Source organism: Rattus norvegicus, chromosome 5 (genome assembly GCF_036323735.1).
Source record: "Rattus norvegicus strain BN/NHsdMcwi chromosome 5, GRCr8, whole genome shotgun sequence".
NCBI lineage: Eukaryota > Metazoa > Chordata > Mammalia > Rodentia > Muridae > Rattus > Rattus norvegicus.
Window position 1 is genome coordinate 104,793,176 of NC_086023.1, and position 25,171 is coordinate 104,818,346.

The following is a 25,171-nucleotide window of genomic DNA, read 5'->3' on the forward strand; positions in this document are numbered from 1 at the left end:
TTCTAGAGGATGCAGGTCTATATTTAGGAGGCCTAATTGTCTGGTGACTTTAGGAGAGGAGAACTTCTAGGGCCAGGGGCACTTGGCAGGGAAAAGCTGCTCATTTCATGAGTCAGGAGGACACACACACACACACACACACACACACACACTGAAAGATAAGATAGTTCTGTGTCATAAGCTGAAGTATCAAGTTAATAGCTGTGAGTCTATGCTAACCTAAGTACGTTTTTTAATATGTTCAGAAATGTAGGAAGGACTATTTTCTTCTGGAGAAGAATTATGAGTAATGTCTGCACTCTGTCCTAAAATGAGAGGATTTTAAGTTGCCTTTTCCCAAGGGTGAGCAGCTCATGCAGAATTCCAGCTAAGACTAGAAAGTGGAAAGGTAAGGAGAGTGGGGAAGAGCAACTTTACAGCCAGGAAACATGAGAGGTGCTCCACAACCCAGGTCAGTATCCAGGAGGCAAAGAACTCCGATAGGATTTGATAAAAGTGCTCCTTTACATAGCTCTGAGGTCTTCCTGATCGAAACCTACAACCCCTTTGTAATTATAAGATCCCATCAAAATCCACTAGACACACAACCTATAAATACCATGTACTACTGTACCTCAAATGAAGGCCACTACAAAACAAAGTCTGGGGAATTACCATATCTAAGAGGAGCCTAAGGGTATAATCTTTCAGTAGCACTAAATGTATTATGGTGCCTTGGATGGAATCCTGGAGCAGAAGTATTCTATGCACCACTTGTACCAATCTTAATTAATGAATTATGCAATATGCATCATGTTTTTAAAGGGGGGTTATAATTAGGGGACACATATTTTGAATCCCAATGCATGTGAGCCCTGTTTTAGACCGTCTTTGATTACCTATAAGACTCACCTCATATGGCCCTATGTCTTCACTTCGTTCTAAGCTACCTCCCCCTTAGCGCTGGCCTGGCCATAGTGTCCTTTCTGCTGTGCTTGAACACTTCCCGATGGTGCTTTCTTTTAGTTTCTCACTTCTACTGTAATCCCCCAGGCCCTTGTTCATTTGGCCTTGTTTGTTTGTTTTTACAGTGCTTTATTAGAAGGATATATTCTGATGATTTTGTTCATTCTGACATCTCTTGTAGTTTATAACCACTAACCTGTGTGATTTTTCTTTATAATACTCAGGATGCCTTGAAATAATAATAATAATTTACTCTTTTGCCTATCTTCATATAAACTAGTTCATGTGGGACCAGGGACTTTGCCAGCTGTGTTTATTGTTATATCTGTAGTTCCCTAGACAGATTTGTGGCATATGGGAGGGGAATGCTGGGAAATATCACAAGAATGCCTCAGTCCCTCTTCCAAATGCCAACAGTACATTGCTTTTGGCTCTGTTACAAGTGGCCGTTTGTCTTGCTGTGGATGCTTCAGTAGCCATGCAGCTGACTTATCTCTGTTCCGTGGCTGTATCTAGCTCAGGGCTTGCTAGGAAGTTACTGCTTAGTAGTGTTTATGGGACACATGCTGGTATCTGCTTACATCTTGGCTTCCAGAATCCCCATTTAGATGCCACAGGCACTGCATTGAAAACTAAGTGTGGCTGGCTTTGCTTGGGGACTCCTCCGAGCCTGCCCTCCCTGTCACAATCTGAGCACCACCATGCAGCTGTCCCCTTCATATTTGCCGTGTTTGGCTTTGACCTTGGATTCCCCTGTATCCTATGTCCTGTTTAGAACTAATGGCTTCCTTGTGATTATTTTATAATCAAGCCTCTGGATTGGAAAACCTAGACATTTTGCAGACACAGCTGATAACCATGCTGCTGAAACGCTAAGCTCCCGTGTGCAGCTAAGCCTAAGACAGGTGTTAACACCCATCATGAGCTCAGCATTAGCAATGCATGTACCTTGGCTTGCATGAAAATCTGCTCGGTTGGAATCAGCACCCGCCTATTCCCTTTCCAACCATTTACACCTTACCAGAAAAAAGGCAAAACTCCAGCTGTAAGATACCAAGATTATGAAGAATCATAATGCAAACGAATGCTCCTCAGGTAATGGGAATCCTTGACTCCTAAAGCACATCCATGGTCTTCAGGTCACCTAGTAGATCTTTCCTGAGTGGATTGTAACCATGGAGATCAGCAAGAACAGTAACAGAAGTGTGCAACCCGGCTCCTGGCCTCCTAAGCCTTATTCCCACAGTCGTGGCAAATACAGTTTTTATAAGCTCTTGCTTTGGAGAAAGAAACAAGTTTGCACGGTGGAGTTACTGGGAGCCTTTTTTAACCAACCAGAGTCTTAGTCTGGTTACTTAAAGTTACTGATGTATCCTGGCAGGTACCCTATGTATTTGCTTTTACTTTATTATGCCAACAGGTGACTTGTGTCTTTGTGGGAATAAGGACCAAATATTTCAGATTCCTTTGCATTTACTTTTCTAGTTTTAGATAATCTGAGTACTTGGTATCAGATATCTAATAGGGGGATCTTCTGGATAAAATGGATTCTTCCTGTCTCAGTAATAAGTGACTATTTGTAATTCTTTCTCTAGGGAGAGAGTCTTGTTAAATTTCCCTATGAAATGGGGGGTTATTCTACCATTTATTTATATATTTATTTATATTTGTAACAGTCCATACAGGCAAATAACAGGATAGTGCAATTTCCACTTGGGAAATAGTGAGTTGCTTTTTAGATATTATTTTGTAAGAGCCCAGTTGGAGTAACAGTAACCATGAGCTGCTGTTTTCTATGGGGCTGATGAAGCAGGCACTATGTAGAATGGTTGATAATGGACCTGTTGGGAGAGGGACGTCTCAGTTTGTTTTCTGAATTGGCCCTGACTGTCAGTATTACATTGAGTAATAATTGTGGGTTGGACATAATCATCATGGTAGTCATTGAACTGTAGGTGGAAAACACAATGACTGTGTGTATGGGAGACCCAGGAAGCTTCTGAGTGATTGAGTTCATGTGAAATGTATACTAGATTTTATTTTTCTTTCTTCCGCACCTAATAATATTATTAAGATTTCCATTAGTATTGTTTTTTGGGTTTTTGTTTTTGTTTTTGTTTTTCCTGACTGGAAAAACTCATTTGTTCATTGAGGATGAAAATCCAAGAAAGAAAACTGGAGAAAGAAGCAGAACTTGCGGTATTCCCAGGCTGTGTGTTTTTTTTTTTTTCTATATTTTGGGTTTATTTATTTATTTATTTATTTATTTATTTATTTTTATTAACTTGAGTATTTCTTATATACATTTCGAGTGTTATTCCCTTTCCCGGTTTCCGGGCAAACATCCCCCTCCCCCCTCCCCTTCCTTATGGGTGTTCCCCTCCCAACCCTCCCCCCATTGTCGCCCTCCCCCCCATAGTCTAGTTCACTGGGGGTTCAGTCTTAGCAGGACCCAGGGCTTCCCCTTCCACTGGTGCTCTTACTAGGATATGCATTGCTACCTATGGGGTCAGAGTCCAGGGTCAGTCCATGTATAGTCTTTGGGTAGTGGCTTAGTCCCTGGAAGCTCTGGTTGCTTGGCATTGTTGTTCATATGGGGTCTCGAGCCCCTTCAAGCTCTTCCAGTTCTTTCTCTGATTCCTTCAACGGGGGTCCAGTTCTCAGTTCAGTGGTTTGCTGCTGGCGTTCGCCTCTGTGTTAGCTGTATTCTGGCTGTGGGGTTTTATGCTAGTAAGAAGGCATTCTTTTCAACACCAGGACCTCCAGGTCAGCAGCACACTAAGAATGGCCTGCCTGCAGTCGCAGAAAACATTGACTGTCATGTCACTTCTTTCCTGTTAAGTGAGATAGGAGAGCCAAGGCAAGGGACAAACAAGAAGGCACGTTTGAGAGTATAAATGTTGCATGTGTGTAGCAGCTAGAAATGAAATTATCCACCAAGGGGTAAAGACTGCTCTGTGGCAGTGCAGTGGGAAAAGAAGTTATTTTAAGGTATTTCTCTGTAGCATAAAAATAATTGGGTTAGAAGCAAAAACTCACATAGAGCCTCCTAAAATCTCTCTGAGGGTTTTGGTTGGAGGGGTGGTGGAGGCCGACGTATTCCTTGTTTTTCTTTTTTTCTTTCATGGCCACCACAACATTGAATGTTAAAGAAGTCTTGTGAGATGAGTGATTAAGAAAGGAGAGAATGTCTGAAGCAGTGGTAACAGGGGAAGCAGGAAGGTTGACTGTGGGGAGCATCGGGAAGTGACATCTGTACAGCCCTGGGCTGTCAATGTCTTCCCATCCTCTACCCTGCTCCCCCGATGTTTTTTGTGCCTTTATCCAGTTGATTTCAATTTCCAATAGCATCTCTTAGCTCAACAGCCTACCAAGCTGTTTTTATTTTCTCAGCCTGGAATGCAGCCCTCTGGTTCTTTCCGGTGATAGGCACATGGCAACCAACAGATGTGGGAGGAATGAGGGACCCCCCTCTGCTTGATTCACAGAAGATTAGATGTCTAAGATATCATCAAATATTGGGAGATTTTTATTTCCAAAAGGCTATGGAATTTTACCTGGCTGCCATCCTCTGTGCACACAAGAAATAATTAGATTATTAGTAAGGTTTTTGGTGTCATATAATCTCTGGGAAACAAATGGCAGTGCTTCATTTCAGTACACTCCTGCAGATGGCAACCATCGGGAGGTAACTGGGAGGGACTGAACTCCCTGCATGTTCGCCTGGGGCCTCCTGACCTTCTCTATAAAAAGCCTTCTCTGTATTGATGCTCGAGGGTGGTGGTGGGTCGAATGGCAGTTACATAATCGCCGTCTCTTTTTCTGTCAGGGTGGCCTTTAGGCAAAGTACTCGGGGTGGATTTCTTCTTGGCAGGAATAAGAAAAGAAAAATTTCATTTTTTTTAAATGAAAACATCGGGGAAAAATATTGATGTCTCTGAAATAGGAGAATGGTATTTTATTTGAAAGAATGGACGGGGGAATAGTAGGGTTATTTCTTTGAGAGCTCTTTCATAGAGACCAGGCTGTTTTCAGCCAAGAGATGTTGCATTTTAACCAACATTTGATGGGGTGCTGAGATAACTCAGCAGCTGATGGTGCTTGTGGTCCGTGCCTTACCAACTGTGTTGGAGCCCTGAAGTCTAGGATGGAAAGACGGGACCTAGTCCTGAAAATGGCCCTCTCGCCTCTACATGGGTATTGGAACACTTACACACTCATCCTGTCTCACAGACACTCCCCCCGCCCACACACACAGAGAGAGAGAGAGAGAGAGAGAGAGAGAGAGAGACAGAGAGAGACAGAGACAGAGACAGAAAGAGAGAGACAGAGACAGAGAGAGAGAGACAGAGAGAGAGAGAGAGAGAGAGAGAGACAGACAGACAGACAGACAGACAAAAAGATGGACAGAGAAAGAGAGAGGAACAGAGAGAAGACAGTAATGATAAATTAAATCAAATGTGGGACATTTGATATAATGTAGGACAACCAGTAAACCAGGAAAAGAGGAGAGAGAAAGACCTGCTGTGGTCTGAGGCTTTCTGAAGTCATTTACTAATTTTGTGGCTTCCTCACGTCCTTCCTTTCTTTTTTCTTCCAGTGAGGTCTTCTGTTATCTCCAAGTCCATTCAGTTTCAAAAATTAGGGGTGGTTAAAAAAACCCAGGGCAAGCTGAAACTAATGATGTTACAAAACTATTTTTAAGAGATCTTTAAGGATGACATTATAATTCTAAGAATATTCTTAATGCATACTAGTGCTTTTAAATTTTGTAATTATGTTTTCAATTTTATATTTGTACCTTGAAGCAAGTTAATGTAATGAAAATGGTTGGATGAAACGAAGCAGAAAGCATATTTGCATGTTTTATATTAAAAAAAACCCATCACTTTATTCTTGGTATGGGCCTCCCCTTCTATTTACAGTGTTTCTTGACCCACAGCTTTGATGTGGGCGCCCAGCTAATATGGTCTTCATGGGCCTTGTCACAGCTTCCGTATGGCAGCCACTTCACCTTCCTTTGCTGCTTGAGACTTTGTACTTGTTAAAGAGCAGACTGGAAACATAGAAGCCTCTGCAGATGGGAGGGTGTACTTAAGGCCAGCATTGTGATGTTGATGTGAAATTTCCTCTTCAGGAATCAGATCTCCCCCACCAAGGTTCCCACAAGGCCATATGGGATGTAGAGTCAGGGATCTCAGGTTGGTCAGAGTCGGTGCTAATTGCTGTGCACACACTCGGCGGCTCTCTTCCCAACTCACAGCTGCCTTTACACTGTTTACCTTGAGCTTATCTTCAAATGGAATTTCTATGTCATGGCTCTTGTGTTCAAAACATTACCTGAGGATATTTTGTCACTGGGATTAAGTATTATTCTTTTAGAAGCATTGTGAGTACAGAGTTTCTGTTGAAGACTTAGGCAAGGAATCCATGTCAAACATCCTTATAGGCTTTGTAGCTTAGGATGGGCCAGGTAAGCTTTATAGCTGTCCTTCAGTTCTGCAGCCCAGGCTGGTTCCTGGACTAGATCCTCTCCCCAGCATATGTGTGTGTGTGTGTGTGTGTGTGTGTGTGTGTGTGTGTGTGTGTGTGTGTTGTGATTTCCTTTTCTGTTTTGCAGTAAGGTCTATTGTATAGTAAAACTCATGTTACCTCTGCCTCAGGCTCCTAAGTGCTACAATTATAAAATGATTACTACTTTTAATATCAGCTTTGAGCATAGCTTCCCAGAACTCTTGAGTTCTGGACTCTATAAAAATAGACAGAAGAATGGCTGGGCAGACATTAGGGGTGTTTCAGCAACTCAGAGAGAACTAGAGAAAATCTGTGGAAAACGTCTTTCAATCTACATGGGTATGTTTACTTGGAAGGGTTTTCACTTCAGTCTTTAGATAAACTAAGAGAAAATTAAATATCAAGAGATAAGATGATAGGATTTCATCTGCTGACCAGGGCGGTGGTGCCTCTAATCCCAAAACCCAAGAGGCAGAGGCAGGCTGATATTTGTGAGTTTGAGATCAGCCTGGGCTACAGAGTGAGTTCCAGGACAGGTAAAGCTATACATAGAGAAACCATGTCTCAAAAAAACCCAACTAATCACCACCACTACCACCACCAGCAAAACTGATTTCATTTGCTAAGACTGCTGAGTTAATAAGCGAGTGTAAGGAGAATACCATGGAGATAGTATAAGATTAAAATAAATAGAATGTTTTTACAGAGGTCATATATAAACTACTCGCTTTGTTTGGCATATGTAAAGACATTGGACTACATTCTATTTTATATCCTATTCTGCATAGGTCACGAGACAGGAGAAGATGATTCTGACCTTAAAGGGTCATTTAGTCATTTTTAAAATTATTATTCTTTAATCAAATTTTTCTTGTAGTCTTTTCTCTTTTCCCAAAGTATAATATATGCAAATTCCAAAACGAAAATAGGTCAAATGCAGAAATATGTGGGAAGGAAAAGTCAAAACCTTCTGAATTATTTCCATACATATGAAGCTATGATTGAGTCACTGTCAATCATCGATAAAGTTACTATTAGATTTTTGTATGAGCGGCATGAGCTGTTTCATAACATCCAAAGGGAAGGCAATAAGCAGTTCCTGCTTATATTTCCTCCAACTAAATTAAACTCAACTGAAATACATCCTTGCCAGATTGACAGGAATCCCAGGATTGCCCTCCAGGGAGATCTTCATCTATATTCTTCTTTCCTGCTCGCCCCCTCACCTCTACCACCCAGTCTACACAGCCACAAAAAAGAATTTCATCAAGACCTGCTTTCAAGTTGGGAGAGCCACGTATCTTCCTGTTTTCTGATGTTCTCTGCCCTCTAGTATGTGCTCTGGGGTTTTGCCTTGGAACACTGACCTGCCTTTGCTGGCCAGGGTACTGTGCATCCATGGGACTGTGACTTCTCATGAGCCCACCATCCCAACATAAACCCTGTGGCTGTTTGAACATGGGTAGCCGAGTTAGATCAATACCTCATATATTTTCTGTGTCACACAGTATGTCCCCAGTGACCTGTGCTGTAATTTATTTTGCCAGCTACCTAATGGTGAACATTTAGATCATTTCTAGTATTCATCACGGGTTTTTGTGCATATTATTTGGATCTCTGTTCACTTTTTTAGAGACTGTGGCATCATGATGCTGTATCAGAAGGTAGAGTTGTTACATTTTGACTTCAAGTCATATTCCAGAATAAATGCTAGCAGTTCTCATTGGTGAGTTAGCATCAGGACGCCCTTTGCATTGTCTGTGCTGTTGATCTCTGTAAGAAAAGAGCTTTGGCAAAAATGCTCTGCAAAAAGGAACGTATGACTACACACTTGACCAAATATCTCTAGAAAAATTTAACTACTTGTTTTTTGGTATCCCTCAACTAGGGATTTTTTTCTTGTTTTGAGCCTCTGTGTTGAATTGGTCTTGTTGACCCATTTGGATTCAGAGAACAAGCTACTACTTATAATTACCTCACATTTGTCCATCATACTGGAAGGGAGGGCCAAATTGTTATTAGTTTTCCAAGCATTTCTGACTTTTTGGTTATGTTTCCTTGTACATTTAATTTACTCTGTTACTTAAGTATAAATTCAGCAAGATAATTACTAAAGTAATTCTCTAAAACCCAATATGAGGGGTTGGGGATTTAGCTCAGTGGTAGAGCGCTTGCCTAGGAAGCGCAAGGCCCTGGGTTCGGTCCCCAGCTCCGAAAAAAAGAACAACAACAACAAAAAAAAACAAACAAAACCCCAATATGAACTGAATATACATCAGAATTTCTTCATATAAAATTAACATGGTTTTCGAGGCATGATCACTCATAATCTGGGAGTGGGAGATCGCTCCCTATGCCTTTTTAATCCCCAGGTTCTTTATGGCCATAGATTAGTCAGTACCAATCTGTGATATGTGCTGTTTTTCTGAAAGTAACTAACAATTCATGTTTTTTTAATATTTACTTAAAAATTGTATTTATGTATATGTGTTTATGTGTCTGTGTGTGCATAAACATAGGTACTTACAATAGCTAGATGTGTCTGATCCAGTGGAGTCAGGCTGTGTGCTGACTGAAGTGGGTACTGGGAATTGAACTTGTGTCCTGGTGAAAGAGCAGGATGTCTTCTTAAATTCAGAGACATCTCCTCAGCCTTTCATCTTTTGTTCTTTGGCAAGATCCTTTTGTCATTCTGAGTTTTTAAAGATTTCCCAGTATTTAACCTTACTCTTTAAGACTATTCCCCGTGTTTCATGCTTGTGATTGATTTGAAGAATCACCTAGAATGTATAAGTATCTGGGCTAAAGTTCTGTTGTCACAAGCAAGGCCATGTAGCTTCTAATAATTCAATTACAGTATAAGTACTCCAACATGGAGTATAAAGAAAGCTAGCTATCTTTGCATATACAAACTATATCAAGTAGGTGAATTCATGTCAAGGTCTACATTAAAGATGAAGATAGATTGTTTCTCTTTTATCATGCTACATGTGTACCTGCCCTTGGGCAAGTGATTTCATAGTGGGCCTTAGTCTCAATTGATAAAAGCCCAGTCAGATTCTACCCTTCCATTATTCCGTTCTCTCACAGGATAAAGTGGGCTCAGAGATGAAGAGAAGGAGGCAATGAAGTGTCACATACTCACTAAAGAATACTGAATCTAAAAGAATAACTAGCACATGATGGGTGGATTATACCCAGCGTCTTCCCAGGGATCAAGATCAGAGACTCTCAAAAGCCCTTACTTACAAAACACACAGCAATCCAGGTCAAAAACTCCTGGGTACATACTCTCATGAGCTGCAGAAATCGGAAGCAATATCAATACCCTAATAAAGACAGGAAACAGAGTCCCTGTTACTCAGTGAGTGCTGAGGGAGAGCAAATGAGGGTTGGACAGGCTGAATTCATCATAAGAGATCTGGGGTCTCTCAAATCAGAGAATGTGAAAGGAAGTCATTCTCTCTAGTGGTTAAGGTATATGAATAATAACTATTTGCATATGTTTGTGCGCATGTGTGAGCAGGGGTATGCGTGTGTGCGTTCATGTAGAGGGCAGAGATTGTCATCTGGCATCTTTCTCGTCATTCTCCATGTTATTTTCTGAGTCAGTCTCTCACTGTAGCTGGAACGTGTTGACTCTGATAGACTAGCTGGTCAGTAAGCCCCAGTGGTCCTCCTGTCTGCCACCCTATCCCTGAGATTGCAGGCATGTCCTTGGTATCGATGGTTGCTGCTCTCCTCTTCTTCCTCCTCCTTCCTCCCCCTCTTCTTCTTCCTTCCTCCTCCTCTTTCTCCTTCTTCCTCCTTCCTCTTCCTCTTTCTCCTCCTTCATCTTTTATCTTTTAAAATCATTTTTATTAATTTTCTGAGAAATGTAGCCCTGCATACAATGCTTTTTAAATATATTCACTCTTACTTTCACCTCATCCCAGATCCACCCACCCCTCCTAACTTCATTTTATGTATTTGTTTATTTGCTTGCTTACTTTATAAGCTTCTGTGTGCCAGAGCTCACCAACACCAATGGAACAGTCCCTGAGCAGGGAGTGAGGATTGATGATAGGAAAGGCAGAAAGAAGACAGAGACAAGAGATAGATTTGGGAGGGCTTCCAGTAAATATTATTGTTCCAAGTTTATACCCCACAGGGTCGTAGGAAGGAAAATCACAAGCTGGCAGAAATAATGGTTGACATATATATAGGATATCCGGAGGTTTCCCTGTTTCTTCAGACATAGTCAATATAACTTTTAGCTCCTTACCTTGAGCCTTAGATGTATCTTCTAACGTTTCATGAGTCAGCAGGCCAGGAAATCTGCCAGCAGACCCTGTCCTGCCTTGACTCTGCCTGGCAGGCAGAGGTTTACAGAAGTAGGCAAAATAGCCCCTGATACTGTTGTATCAAATTTGTGTTGCTTATATCCTCCTAAATAGGAAGCATCTGGTGGGATGTGGTTGACCCTCCAGGGGCCACAGCCTTAAAGAAAAACTGACTGACCTCTCCAAGAATCTGTTCCTCACCCCATCCTGGAATGCTGGCTTGCTTGGCCTTCTGCAGCTGCTGTGAGCTCATGTGTACAGCGATCCTGTCATATTCAGAAGACATTGTTTCACTCCATCCTACCTGACCTCTGGTTCTCACTCACTCTTGCTGCCTTTTCTTCTTTGCTCTCCAAGTCCTGGGAGATGACCTGTGATACCTAAATGTTCCGTGTGCACCAAGCTCTCACTCCATAGACGTGTTCTTCATGCTCCTGTGCATTGTATTTCTGCTCTCCACTATCCACTATACAAAGAAATCCCTCTGAGGAGGTTTGAGAGTTGTACTAATTTGTTGGTAAAGAGAATCACATTTAGAGGGTAGTTTAAGACTATTTCTCAAACAATAGTAGGTTTATGCCTGGGGTCTGTAAGCTCCCTAGCTGTGGGATTTTGGCCAGATTTACATGACCAGGCATGCATTTCTCCCTGTGGAGTGGGTCTTAAATCCAATGAGAAAGGTGTTTCGTTCATTCTTTTTTACCTCATGTGTGCCACTCTTAGACCTCGCACGTGGACATTTCTTGCCGTGCTATACATTATGGTAACTCACGGTGTGCACAGCCAGTGGGGTCAGGCTGTACAAGACTTTTCCCTCCCATAGATTGCATAGTGCCTTCTGGTACTATGAAAGGTAGTTCCTTTTTTAAAGCACTGTATTTACTGAATCATTTCTCTAACCCTAATAAAAACTTTTAATGTTTGTACACGCCTAGATTATATACATTAAAATGGGCAGTAATAATTATTTTGAACTTAAAAAGAAACCATTATATCAAATACAATAGAATTAAGATCAGAACAAGTGGGTGTTGTTTTTCTGGTGCCATTGTGACAAATTTCTGTGAGCAGGGGACCTTAATGACATAAACAATGACAACTCCAGTTGACATGCCAATTTGAGAGAAATTTCACAAAGCCCATTTCTAGATGAAGAGTTACTGGCAGTTAATGATTGTAAAGAGAAGGCATGTCAGTCTCCTGACGTGTGAGGCCCCTAATTGGTTATGCAAACACCCCCCCCACACACACACCAGTAATAAAGGAGAATAAAGAGGTTACTGAATGTGAAGGGGCAGGGGAAGTGAGGTAAAAATAGTCCATATATACAAAATTAAAAAGAAATTATATCCTCTTACAGTTCTGTAGGACAGAAGTCTGGAGTTACAATGCCAGCAGCTGTGCTTAGTGATGGCTCAAGAGGTTAATCTGCTCAATGGCTTCCTCTGGGAATTTTTGTGTCCTTGGCTTCTAGGGGCAACACCCAAGCCTTTCCCTCTTTTGTCACATGCCATTCTTTCTATCCCTATATCTGTTGCCCTTTCTAAAATAAATTAATTTTTAAATATACTTACTTTGTTACATGTATGAGTGTTTACATGTATGCATGTCTGTACACCACATGTGTGTTCCTGATGCCCATGGAAGACAAAGTAAAAAGATGGCATTGGATCCCCTGGAACTGGAGCTGCAGACGGCTAGGAACTACCGTCTGGCTGCTTGAAATGAAACCTGTGTCCTCTGTAAGAATACGTTCACATAACTGCTGAGACATTCTTCCAGCCCATTTTTCTCTTTTTATTAGCATACAGTCATATTTATTATAGGAGCCACTCATGTAGATTATTATTCTATCTTGATTACATCTGTACAGGATTCCAAATGTAATTGTATCCCCAAATAAGGTCACATCCACCGCATCAAAGGTGCCGACTTCAACTTGTGTTCTTTGAAATAACTCACAAGATTACATTTATCAATAAAATTATGGAGTTAACTTATAAGAAGAATTTTGCTTTGGATCAGAAAGCTAGAAGCAAACCTGTTCTATATGAAAGAGACACACCTAAAAATAGAGAGATTCAGAGGGGTTGAAAATAAAGGATTGATAATGGCATTTTGTGCACACAACTAAAATGGCTTTTAACTAGATACTACACAAGTTAAGGCTAAAAAGCATTAAATGAATGCTTACCTTCTTGCCTTTTCTTTTAAAACCAAAGGATGACTCGTCTTTGTGTGCACGCGCGCGCGTGTGTGTGTGTGTGTGTGTGTGTGTGTGTGTGTCCACGTTCTGACATGCAGCCAGGAGAGAACCTTGGGAGTAAGTTGACCATTAGCTTTGTGAGACAGAGTCACTTCGTTGTTCCTGTGTACACCAGACTAGCTGACTCATGAGCTCCTGAGGACTCGCCTCTCTCCATCAGACACCTTACCACAGGAGGTGCAGAGCTCCGGAAATGTGCAGCCATGTCCACTTTGCATGGTTTCCAGGGATCTGAACTGAGACTGTTACACTTACACAGCAATGAGGACTTTACCTACTGAGCTGGCTCCTGCCCTTGACTCTCTTCTTTTGTTAACTTACTTTATTTATTTATTTATTTATTTATTTATTGAGCAAGATTTTATGTGAGCTCTTCCGATTAGGGTTTCCTCTCTCCTAACTCCTCCTCCCAGATCCTTCTCACCTCCCCACTCACTTACACCCACATCCTTACTCGCTCTCATTAGAACACATACAGGTACCTGAAATGGTAATAATGAAATAGTAGGTGATAAAGTAACAAGCCAGAGTAGGAAAAAACAAGAAACACAAAAGTAAGAGCCAAAGGAAAAGCCCAGAAACCAATGCAGATACTGAGATACATGCTTGTGCAGACAGAAAACCCATAAAAGCCAAGTCAGGAACCAGAATGTATAGACTAAACATTTATAAATTAATTCAGGGAGGGATTGTGAGGCAAAACGAACCTCTAAAGATACTATTGAGTTTTTTGTCCATTTTCTCCTCTTTTATTTATTTTTTTTGCCAATCCTTTTTATTTTCCTTTTATTTTATTATTATTTTTTTTTTTTGGTTCTTTTTTTCGGAGCTGGGGACCGAACCCAGGGCCTTGTGCTTGCTAGACAAGCGCTCTACCACTGAGCTAAATTCCCAAGCCCTTCTCCTCTTTTTAAATAGGATAAAAACTATCAAATATGCATAAGGGATGGCAATGTCAGAAAAATAATAATCCTCAAATCAACAATAACAGGTTGATTCTAGTGAATGCATATGAAAAAAAAAGACTAAAGCCTGTAACATTTCTATAGTGTCAAAGTGTCATTCCACAAAATTAGTACTAAATGAAAGGCAAAATACATTTTTATATCAGAGAAAACTGGTGGTCATCTCCTCAATTAAATGATCAAAGTGAGATTACACATCAATTATACTGAGCCGATCAGACTTTGTGTTTCCTGATGTGATCTAAATATAAATACACACACACACACACACACACACACATACACACACACACGCACACAAACATACACACCAGCGTTGTATATAACCTACTGTTAGATTCTGGTAAAACACATACATACATATATAAATTCATATATATATATACATATATACTATATGCATATATAAAGAGTGTAATTTATGAAACAATTTTCTAAAACAGCTAAAATCACCATGAGTCTATATTAAAAATTACAGAAACAAAAGATACAGCAGATGGCCTACTATCAGTAAATATTTACGTGGCCTGAAGCTTAGAATATTCTCTAATGAAATTGAAGAAGTCTTCAAGACTATTATCCTGGTCCCTTTAAGTTAGTGATAACCTCTATGGCCATGTTTGCTACTAGCATTTGTGAGTCCGAGGCAGGAGGATCACAAGTTCCAGGTTAACCTGGGGTACAGAAGAAAAATATACAACTAGAAAAAAAATCAGTTTTGTAAGACAAAACTAAAATGAGAGTGGTGTGTTTCAGGATTAAAGGCTTCAAAGATGTAACACCTGGTGTTGTGGGTAAATGATTATCGTATTCTTGTGAAAGATGAGATAAGTAGACAAATTTTCATATGAATCAGCTATTAAATGATACTAGGAAGTTATTGATTTTAAGTAGGATATTCGAGTAAATGCTGGAGGCACTGTACTTAGGAGATATTTGGTTAAATGTTTGGGCATAGAGTATTACAACATTGTAATTTGCTTTCAAATGGTTAGCTAAAAGGATGTATGTAGAACTACATGTATATAAAAGCAATGTGAAAATCAAGATGATAGTTCTGTGAATGAGAACCCTTGCAAATATTAGTAGGATACCTGAATATGGATTTGTTACAGATCTGTAATGATTACTTACTGTCAAGGGAACTGTTTCCACAGTGTGTGAAATTAGATATATGGTAGCTATATGATTATCTCCATAACTTTTAATGGAGACTTGTCTTAGTCAGGGTTACTACTTCTGTGATGAAACACCATGACGAAAAAACCAAAAAAACTACTTCTGTGATGAAACACCATTTAAATTTAAAACAAATTTAAAAAAAAAAACTTGAGGAGAAAGGACTTACATTTCCACATTAATCTTCATCATTGAAGGAAGTCAGGACAGGAACTCAAGCAGGGCAGGAACCAGGAGGCAGGAACTGATGCAAAAGCTATGGAGGGGAGCTGCCTACTGGCTTGTTCCTCGTGGCTTGCTTAGCCTGCTTTCTTACAGGTCTCAGGAACATCTCAGGGACAGGACCACTCCCAATGGGCTGGCCTTCAACAAATCACTAAGAAAGAAAATGCCTACAGGCTTACCTCTACAGCCCAATCAGTTATTTTCTTAACTGAGAGTCCCTAGTCTCTGATAAGTTTAGTCAGTGTCAAGTTGACATAAAACTATCTAGAAGAGGACTAGAACGTAGTAGAGGACATTGCCTAGCATGCGTGAAGTTGTAGAATCAATCCTAATGTCACACAAAATATAATTGCTGATGTTTGACCAAGTTCAGCGTTTATTCCTTATGAGTCCTATTGTCAGTCAATCAATGCTTCCATAATCTCGTTCAACCTCACAAACAAGACCATAAGAACACGGAAATGTTTCCAGGGTGTCAAGAAGCCAAGACTCTCCGTGTTATTCCTTAACTTTCTTTTGAAGTTACCAACACAACGCAACAGGGAAAAAAGCTAGGGGTGTGGAAACTAGGAAAGATAAGATAAAGTAAATCACTGCGATTGCATGCTGCGATTGTTATCTTTAGCATTTTACAGACTCAAGTGAAAATCCTGGGTAAGCACTTTTTTTAAACACACAGGGATATTACCATACAGAAATAACTTAGATACAGACAGCAATCAGATAAAAGAGGGGAAGGAAAATAATCTCATATGCAGTAGCACTTTAGAAAGATAAAATTAGGAATGGTTCAAGGTGACTTTCTTCCTTTTTTTTTTTTTTTTTTTAAAGATTTATTTATTTATTATATATAAGTACACTGTAGCTGTCTTCAGATACACCAGAAGAGGGCATCAGATCTCTTTACAGATGGTTGTGAGCCACCATGTGGTTGCTGGGAATTGAACTCATGACCTCTGGAAGAGCAGTCGGGTGCTCTTAACCGCTGAGCCATCTCTCCAGCCCGACTTTCTTCCTTTTTGAGACATAAAAATACTACTGCATAGAACTCTTCCTCAGCAACATTAGAAATATGAAATAGTACTGTGACTTTGTGGAGACACAGACAGCCTGATATAGGCGGGGTGTATTCCAGGCCGTCAATATTTATTTTTTTAATCGAGACCTTGGGTATGCAAGGCAAGCACTGTATTATGAGTTATATCCTTAGGCCTAAAGGTTACTCTCTGTAATAGGATAAGCTTATCATAAATGATGTGAAAAATGGCCAAGTATAGCCATGGAAATATAAGAAAGGCTAATAGGGAAACGTAGCTTTAAGGTACTTCTAAACACATTTGAAATTCTTATTATTTTAAACGTTGGAACTTCGTTTCAAGAAAAGATCATCAAATGTTAATAAGGAGTCCATAGACCCAGTAGAAATTTAATGTAAGGTATAAGAGGGTTTCAACTCAGTAAAAAAAAAAATCAGTTATTTCTATAAATGGCACTGCGACAATTGGGAGAGATTGGATCAGTGGGTCATAGTTTATTCTTATCTGCGGATAAGGTGCACATGGAATAGGTCACAGTTTTAGCATGGCTTTCTGGTAGGTTTACTGGAAATCATAAGGCTCTAGAAGAAACTGTGGAAGAAGCTAATAATGTTGGTTTGGTGATGCCCATGTTTTGAGTAATCACACTGCCATGCAGCAAACAAACTCCCAATACAACCACAACACATAGAAACAGTTGAAAGATGAAAAGCAGGTAGAGAAACACAGCAAGCCTCATGTGCTTCCCCCTGACGCCATTTCCACCTGCAGAGTGGGTGTGTGTATGTTGAAGGTCCCCTTGCTGCGTGCCATCTTCCCTCTGAGGCTATCGCTGTGTACATATGAGTATAGAAGTCTTCCTTCCATTAACATTAAAATTACATTATCTCAGCTCTGAAAATTAGTGCTACCCCAATATCCATGCTCACTTTTAAAGAATATGAAAATGAATCTTCTGTTATATAATACATTCATAAAAATATAGACCCGGCACATTTGATAAATTTAGAATTATTTAAAACTGGAGGGGTATGCCATAGAAATTCCTGGCGAACTAAATTTGGAAGGGCTTCCCTTCCAGAGCTCCACAGGCTCTGAGTCTGTTAATGCTTCTCTGTCAGCGGGGCTCGGCACTTGGTTATCCTTTTGTTAATCCTGGATCTTGCTCTGACCTGAATGAAACTCATTGCTTTGTCCTCTCTCTACGAGTGTGGTCCATGACAGCCCAGGAACCTCTAACAAATCCTTCAAGATATTCCTGTGTCAGCCATTGGCAGGGACCCCACAGTTTTAAGGGAGAAACACAAATGAGATGTGAAGTTATATGCTGTTGCCTTCAGCATTTCTTACCTTTCATAAAATGAGAACCAACAGCTGTTATCTGAGGGAATCTGTTGCTCAGAGGGAAAAGAAAAGAAAAGCATTTCAATAACCACCTAAGCGAACCACATTTTTGTTTTGTTTTGTTTTGTTTGTTGTTTTTCAAGATGGGGTTTCTCTGTGTAGCCCCTGGTTATCCTGGAACTCACTCTGTAGACCAGACTGTCCTAGAACTCAGATCCTCCTGTGTCTCCCTCTGAGTGCTGAGATTAAAGGCATGTGCCACCACCACCTGGCTATAAAACCCATTTTATAAGGAAACTTGAGGTGCTTCTGAGATCAACTAATTTGGAGATTATTGGTCACAATTTCATGTTATACTCTTTAATTTGATTTTTTAAATGAGTATGGTTATGCATTTAGATTAATATGTGATAGATTACCAAGATTCTTATAATTTAATAAAATTTTTGCAGATACAGAGGTAAAGACAGATCAGAATACACTGAACTATTTCAAAATGATTTCAATGAATATAAATAATATTTCAAATATTATTTTAAAAAGCTTAACACTGGAACATGTGTGAGTTTGCCCCCTTTATTCTGGAGTGACAGTGGTGAAGGATATCCCTTGGGTACTAAGTAGGTCTCAGTTTCCAGGTGTCCGAACCCCCATGCCACAGTTACTTGCTTAGGGCCCATACCTTAGAAAGTCTATTTTCATTTTCTTAGAATGTTTGTTTTCATAAAGCATGATAGATGTTAACATGTGTGTGTGCGCATGCATGTGTCTGTGTGTGAGTGTGTATGTGTGTGTGTGTGCGTGCACGTGCATGTGTCTGTGTGTGTATGGGTGTGTCTGTGTCTGTGCATGTGTCTGTGTCTGTGTGTGTGTCTGTGTATGTGTGTATGTCTGTGTATGTGTGTGTGTCTGTGTATGTGTGTATGTCTGTGTATGTGTGTGTGTCTGTGTATGTGTGACTGTGAGTGTGTGTGTGTATGTGTGCACGCACACAAGCAGAAGCATGCCTAATTTCAACCCTTTGCTATATTGCTTATTATCCTGTCTTCTGTCATGAGCTTTCCCATCATCCGTACTCTACCAGACTGTTGACTTGCCAGACGCCGCAGGAGTAATTTGTATTTCCAAAATAATTCATGAGTCACTTTATTTTCCTCCCCTGGTAAAATTTTTCACAATAACTCTTTCATCATAAGTTAGATGGAGTACATTGAACCTTTTCGTCGTCATTGTTAAGCAAGTATGTGATAGACACTTCTGATTATATCTTCATTATAATTTCTTTTGTATTAATGGACACTTCTGTTTATGAAATGGGACTTGTATGATAGTTTTTCTTCTGCCAGCTTTAGCTGTGTGATACCACGTACTTAGATCTTCCTTATATGTGTGTGTCTTCTTGATGCCTAAGTCTAATATTATGCTAAGCTGAATAAAGGCATTTTAAAAAACTCCTCAAGTAAGAGTCTTAGTAGGAGTTAGGAAAGTCTATAGTAAGGTTCCTGTATGGTTTTGGCTCAACAAAATAGTGAAAAAGACAATGCAAGCAGAGACTATCCCAAGCATTGTACCATGCTATAGCACAGAGGGTTTTAGGTGTATTTCTACGCTAAGCTGTTTACTGCTTATTACCTGCAATCCTGACAACAATGTATAACCAACCACTGCGTGACACATGTTGAAGACTGGAAACTGAGGAGGATAGCCTGAAACCACAGGTGGAACATGTTCTGTTGTACCTGTCAGAACTGTGCATCCTGGATGCTCTGTGAGCTTGGCCAAGACCTTTGACTCCTTGTGAACTTTTGACCTTGGTATACTCATGAGTACAATCTAAATGAATTTCTAATCTCTCATTTCATTTGATGAAACTTAGGTTTCATCAAAACAGAATGGTACTTATCAGCAACCTTGAACTTGCTATTGGTAATCCAAATTTTGTCTTTACATAAACAGATCTTAGGGTGACTTCCTAAGTGTCTTACATATCCCCCATCGTTTGTAGTTACTTGTCTTAGTCCATCCAAATATCTCTCATATGCTCCAGTGCTAAGCTTTTTAAAATAATATCTGAAATATTATTTATCTACAGTGAAATTATTTTGAAATTGCTCAGTGTGTTCTGATCAGTCTTTACTTCTATATCATATTTTCATACTTGACATCTTGGAAGCATGCAGAGTTGATGTGTGTTGTTCTCAGCACCTTATGCAGAGAATTCAAAGCTAACTGAGAAAACCCCTTTGTCTCTGACTCTCTGTTAGGACTGGTCTGAGGGTCAACACTGCCCATGAAACCCTGGGATAGAGTGGAGCAGTCTGTTCGGGTTGGAGCTCTGCTCACTGACTTGGCTTCTTTCTCCCATGACTCCTGCGCTCTTCCTGGTTCCCGTACCTGCATCGGAGCATTAAACTGCCTCTCTCTGATCTTCTGCCTTGGTCCATCTTTGACTTGTATTTCAGTTTGCCTTTCAGGCTGAGGACCACTCAGTGTAGCCAGATCCTAACTGATTGTTGTGTTTTATGCTTTGTATGTATGGTGTTAAAGTATTCTTGGTCTCTTTTCATCTCAAGTGATTCTTCCTTAGAGAAAACACTTTGAGGAAGTCAGGAATCATATATGTAGAATAATTCCAGTTTGAACATATTCTAAGTTTGGCTTTTCAAACATATCAACTTTGAGGACTGAACCAACAGATTTGGTTTCCTAAGAGCAATACATGAAGAGGAACTATTTACATATATATACATGCTTGCATATACTTTTTGACTCTGGAACTTGATGTGTTTCTACCATGAGGTTATGCTCAGGGCTCTGCCCGATGTGCAGCCTGCTGACCCCTGTGTGGCTGGGATGGTACTCTCCCGTTTGCTTTAAACTTACTGGATGAAGGAGGGATGCTTCAGAGATGCTTAAAATGTGCTATTTAAAGACTGCTTGGCCCCATTTAAGAAATTAGGCTATGCAAATCCAACCCGATTACAAGATTTAGTCTTAAAGAAATATGAAGTTCATTTGAGGTTCTTTGTTCTAACAGATCTTAGTGCTTACTAGAACTAAAAATAAAGCCTGAATTTTAGGTGTTTCATGCTTTAGATAAAAAGAATTCCATTCTCACTGCTGTTACATTTTCTTTCATGTGCCTTTGTGGTGTGGCTGCTATTTTTCTCTATGTATAGAGAAGTTGGTTATGTTACCTTGGTACACTTTTGTTTATGAATTTATTTCTTGCTGTTATGGCTCATGTATATATGTATTTGTGTGTGTGTGTGTGTGTCTCTCTGTCTCTGTCTCTGTCTCTGTCTCTGTCTCTCTCTCTCTCTCTCTCTCTCACACACACACACACACACACACACACACACACACACACACACACACCCCAAGATAGAGAGAGAGAGATAGAGAGAGAGAGAGATGCATGTACATGTGTGCTGATACTAAACTCAAGGCCTTGCATATACTGGGCATGTACGCCACTCCTGCCCCATATCTCAGACCTGTTATTCTCACCTATATTAAAATTTGTTATTTATTTATAATACAGATAAAATATTTTCCCAAGTGATCTTCTGAAAATTTTTAAAAAACACAAAAAAAAGAAAAGAAAAGGAAAAAGAAAGATCTTATGGTGTATGCTGAAATGTCTGTCTGAGGCCCAAGAAGGATGCACATGGCCTGGAAGAAGCTATCTTATTCCCTAGAGTTTCACAAGTTGAAACTTCAGTGCAGTCTGCCATGGCCCACATGAACTACCCTGTTGGATTGAAAACCTCATAATGTCACCTGTGTTTGGGGTTTTAGGTGGTAGCACTCTCTGAAAAGCTGAGCCATTTGGGGAACTTTGACATCTTCCTTTACCCAGTGTCCTGACAAAGCTGAAAAGGATAGGTTATCATCTATCCCATAAGCACAGCTAGAAGCCACTGTTTATTTTTGTTCAAAGATTTGCTTTAGGAAGCCATTCTCTGTGATCTTTCACAGGTTTGCTGCCCTTTCAGTACTGGGTCATCAGGCATGGCATAATTATGAAAACCCCAGCCGTAAAACCTGTTTCTCATTGGCATGTTCATGAAACCAAACCCGTGTGATTTATACCTAGGCACAGACACAGATATGTGATACTACTCAGCAGAGAGCAAGGCCCTGGATATTAGTCTATTTCCAGTACTGTGTTTTGTGTCCTAATAGGTAATGGGCCATCCATGCATTTATCCATGGTGCTTAAAGGACTGCCAGGCAGCATCATTAAGAGATTACAAATGAGACTAACATGTGAATGCGAAGAATGATGTAAGGGAAAGGGATATTAATATGGATATAAATTCGTGTATGTGTATAGAGACCGGTCCCTGGTGTTAGTCAGACTGGCTCCATTTTTTGGATCTTCTCAAACCAAAGGGCATGCTAGGGAGAGCTTCTCACCTCATGGTATCTGAAAAACAGAGAGAAGCCAAAGGCAAGAAGTGCCCTTCAAAGGCACAACCCTCTGGGATCTACTTCTTCGAATTAGGCTGCCCTTGTACAAGTTTCCATTATTTTCTAGTGATGTCATCAAGTTACGAGTCTACCAATAGATTTATGAACTGACCAAGTCAGAATCATTCATGGTTAAATTTTCAATGGGTGGATCCATGAACTGGAGGCCAGGTCTTCAATGTTCTTTTCCAGGGACATTTTATAAACTGTAACAAACTATATGTGTGCACATGCACACATAGACATATATACATGAGGATAAAATTTTTATTTTTTTAAACATCTGAACTGTTATTCATTAATTTAACAAATAGGCATTGAGTTTCTAGTATATTCTAGGTACTGTGGAAGGACACTGTGGATGCAAAAGAAGTAAGACTATGTGTCTTGTTTCAAGTGACTTACCGACTCAGGAGGGAGATTGAAGTACAAAGCGTTGACATAAGAACAAGGGCATTGCTAAGTGTATTGTGTGAATGGAGTACTTTGGGACCTCAGAGGAAGGATCAAAGTTCTGACACTTAAAAAAGTGGAGGATGGCAGATCAATTAAAAAAAAAAAAAAAAGAACCATACAGCTTACGTGGCTAAGTCTCCAAGTCTCTGCACAAAACCTTTTCAATATACTTCTCCACTTCAATGAAAATGTTTTCTGTTTCAGACTCTTTTGCATGAAGTTACAAACTTCGTTCTTATATTAGCTGAAGTCAGTTCCCTCCTAATCTCCATCCAGATTTCTCCAGTGCAGTCATGGGAGGAGTCTAACTTCTACTCAACCACAGCCCTACTCAGTTCTGAGAGCATGTTGTTTCCTTCCTTCCCAAGTCACCTCTCCAGATCTCTGTGATCATCTGTTGCCTCCTTTCTAGCTTGTGACACTTAGTAGAAGTCTATCTTCCTTCTCTGAGGAGCCGGATACACACCATACGCTAAGGATTCATGTCTCTTCTGGAAACTGCCAGGATGTGGAAGGGAGATAACAACATGGAGAGAAACATTCAGTGATTTCTGGATGCTCCCAATTTCTAAGAAGGTAAAATTAATGAAGCCATATGAGGCAAATGCAGTAGACAGTAATGAGCAGTCAATGTGTTGGTGTTATTAATGGTACTACTTAAAGATGCATCGACTGTTGATCCATTCCTTTGTTCTGAAAGATATTATACCTTGGATCTTCTCAAATTTAAGACTCTGTTCAAAATCTCTGCATCCTACATATTTATTGGATTTCAGTGCATAGTGGTGATCACTGACATGGAAACATGCAATAAGTTCATTTTTTCTGTATTTTCCTGCTACCAATTAGACCAGGTTCTTGCAGAAGACAACTGAATTTCTAGGTGAACTCCATACTTCTAAGCAGAGCACCCTAAGTCCCTACTGATATTTTCATCGCTGAACACTTTGAAACTCCAGATGGCTGTGGTAAGACTTTAGCATTTGGCATATGGGGAAGCAGTAAACACGTTTAGCAGAAAGCAGAGGCAGAATCCAGTGTGATGCTTTCGTAGCACTGGGTTACGCTCTTGCACACTCACAGGAAATTGGAGCTTCTTCTTACTGTGGTTTAGAAGCATCCCATTGTGTTGCCAGCAGTAGAAGAACTGAAACACAGAGGAGAAGCTGTTTATTGGTCTCACATGCCACTGAGGTCGGGCCAGAAAGAATGTGTGAAATACTGTGTGGCAGCATTTATTACACTTCCCAGGGAGTTTCTAAGCTGTTTCTAAGTATTTTCATCTAATAGTGTATGATAATGAGATCTTAATTCATTTCTTGGATGGGCTCAGGTGGTTCTGCTTTTAGAAATACTGTGGTTGTGGGTGAACCGCATCCTTTTTGCCCATGACTTGATATACTATTCCTTCCATTCTTCTATCCTTCCTTCCACTAGCTTTGATGGGTCAACTTTATACTAGAAATTAAATAGGAGCGTCAGAAGTATGGGACATGCTGTTCTTATCTTAAGAATCTCCATTTTGCCCTGTGATTTAGTAAGCACAGATACACGCATTGAGGATTATTTTTATGTTCCTTGAGTATACCAGGAACAGTCGAATCCATCTAGTCAATAAAGTCACGAAAATGAAGCACCTCTTCCCATAGTCGGCGAATGCTGCTTTATCATCTCTCCACAGCCCACAGTAGTACTGCTTTCTAACTTGGTTTAAAAAAATTGAAGCTGTAGCTTCTAAAATATAAATCCATGCGTGCGTGAATCAATTATTTCTAGATTGTTCCTAGAAACTTGTTCCAGGCATAAGTCTAGTCAGTGTGTTTTGTGAGCTGCCAAGGTCAAGGCAGCTCATAAATATGAAGAAAGAGCACACATAGCCTTATCAGTATATTTAGATGTTTCAACGCCCTTGTGGTTATTCATATTTAAAATACTGTTCTCTGTGAAGGTGAAGGTTCCCTCCCACATATGGTTATTTATTCTGCTTCTTACTGAAAGGATTATGCGTCTTTATGAGGCATGGCATGATGCTTCACGCCATTGTGGCTTATGTGCCTCTTCTTTTGATAAATGGAGTCCTTTGTATCTCTACTTTGTTCTTACAGAGACCCTCACCCACTGCTAAGTATCTTGTTTATAAAGTTAATAAGAACAAATCCACACTGCCATCAGTGGGAACGCCGTATTTTATCAGAAGAAATGGGTTTTGATCTGCCTTCAATTTGAAGATTGAAATTGTTATACCACCTCTTGGCATGTAAATACAAGAATATTAACTTGCTACTAAGACGATGGTGCAGAGGTTGCCCTGGAAGTGAATTGTGTGATCTTCTTCCTCTTTGGGAATGTGATGGAGATCGGAAGCATGGCACTCGTTCCTGGCTTGCTTTGGACACATAGGTTTTATCAAGGGAGGGGGGATATGGAAAGTCCACCCGCTCC

The 25,171-nt window shown here is 40.1% G+C and overlaps 1 protein-coding gene across 3 annotated transcripts in view; it reads left to right on the plus strand.

Moving 5' to 3' along the window:
- The window catches only part of Sh3gl2 (SH3 domain containing GRB2 like 2, endophilin A1), a 175,455-nt gene that overhangs the window by 93,906 nt on the left and 56,378 nt on the right, over positions 1-25,171 (plus strand). Inside the window, exon 1 of one of the 3 annotated variants that reach the window (XM_006238359.5) lies at positions 22,895-23,305. The exons of the other annotated variants lie outside the window; for them this stretch is intronic. Within the exon in view, the coding sequence (XP_006238421.1) occupies positions 23,285-23,305 (21 nt within the window). The 5' untranslated portion in view covers positions 22,895-23,284. Of the gene's footprint in view, positions 1-22,894; positions 23,306-25,171 lie in introns of those variants that run through there. 3 annotated transcript variants of the gene reach the window in all.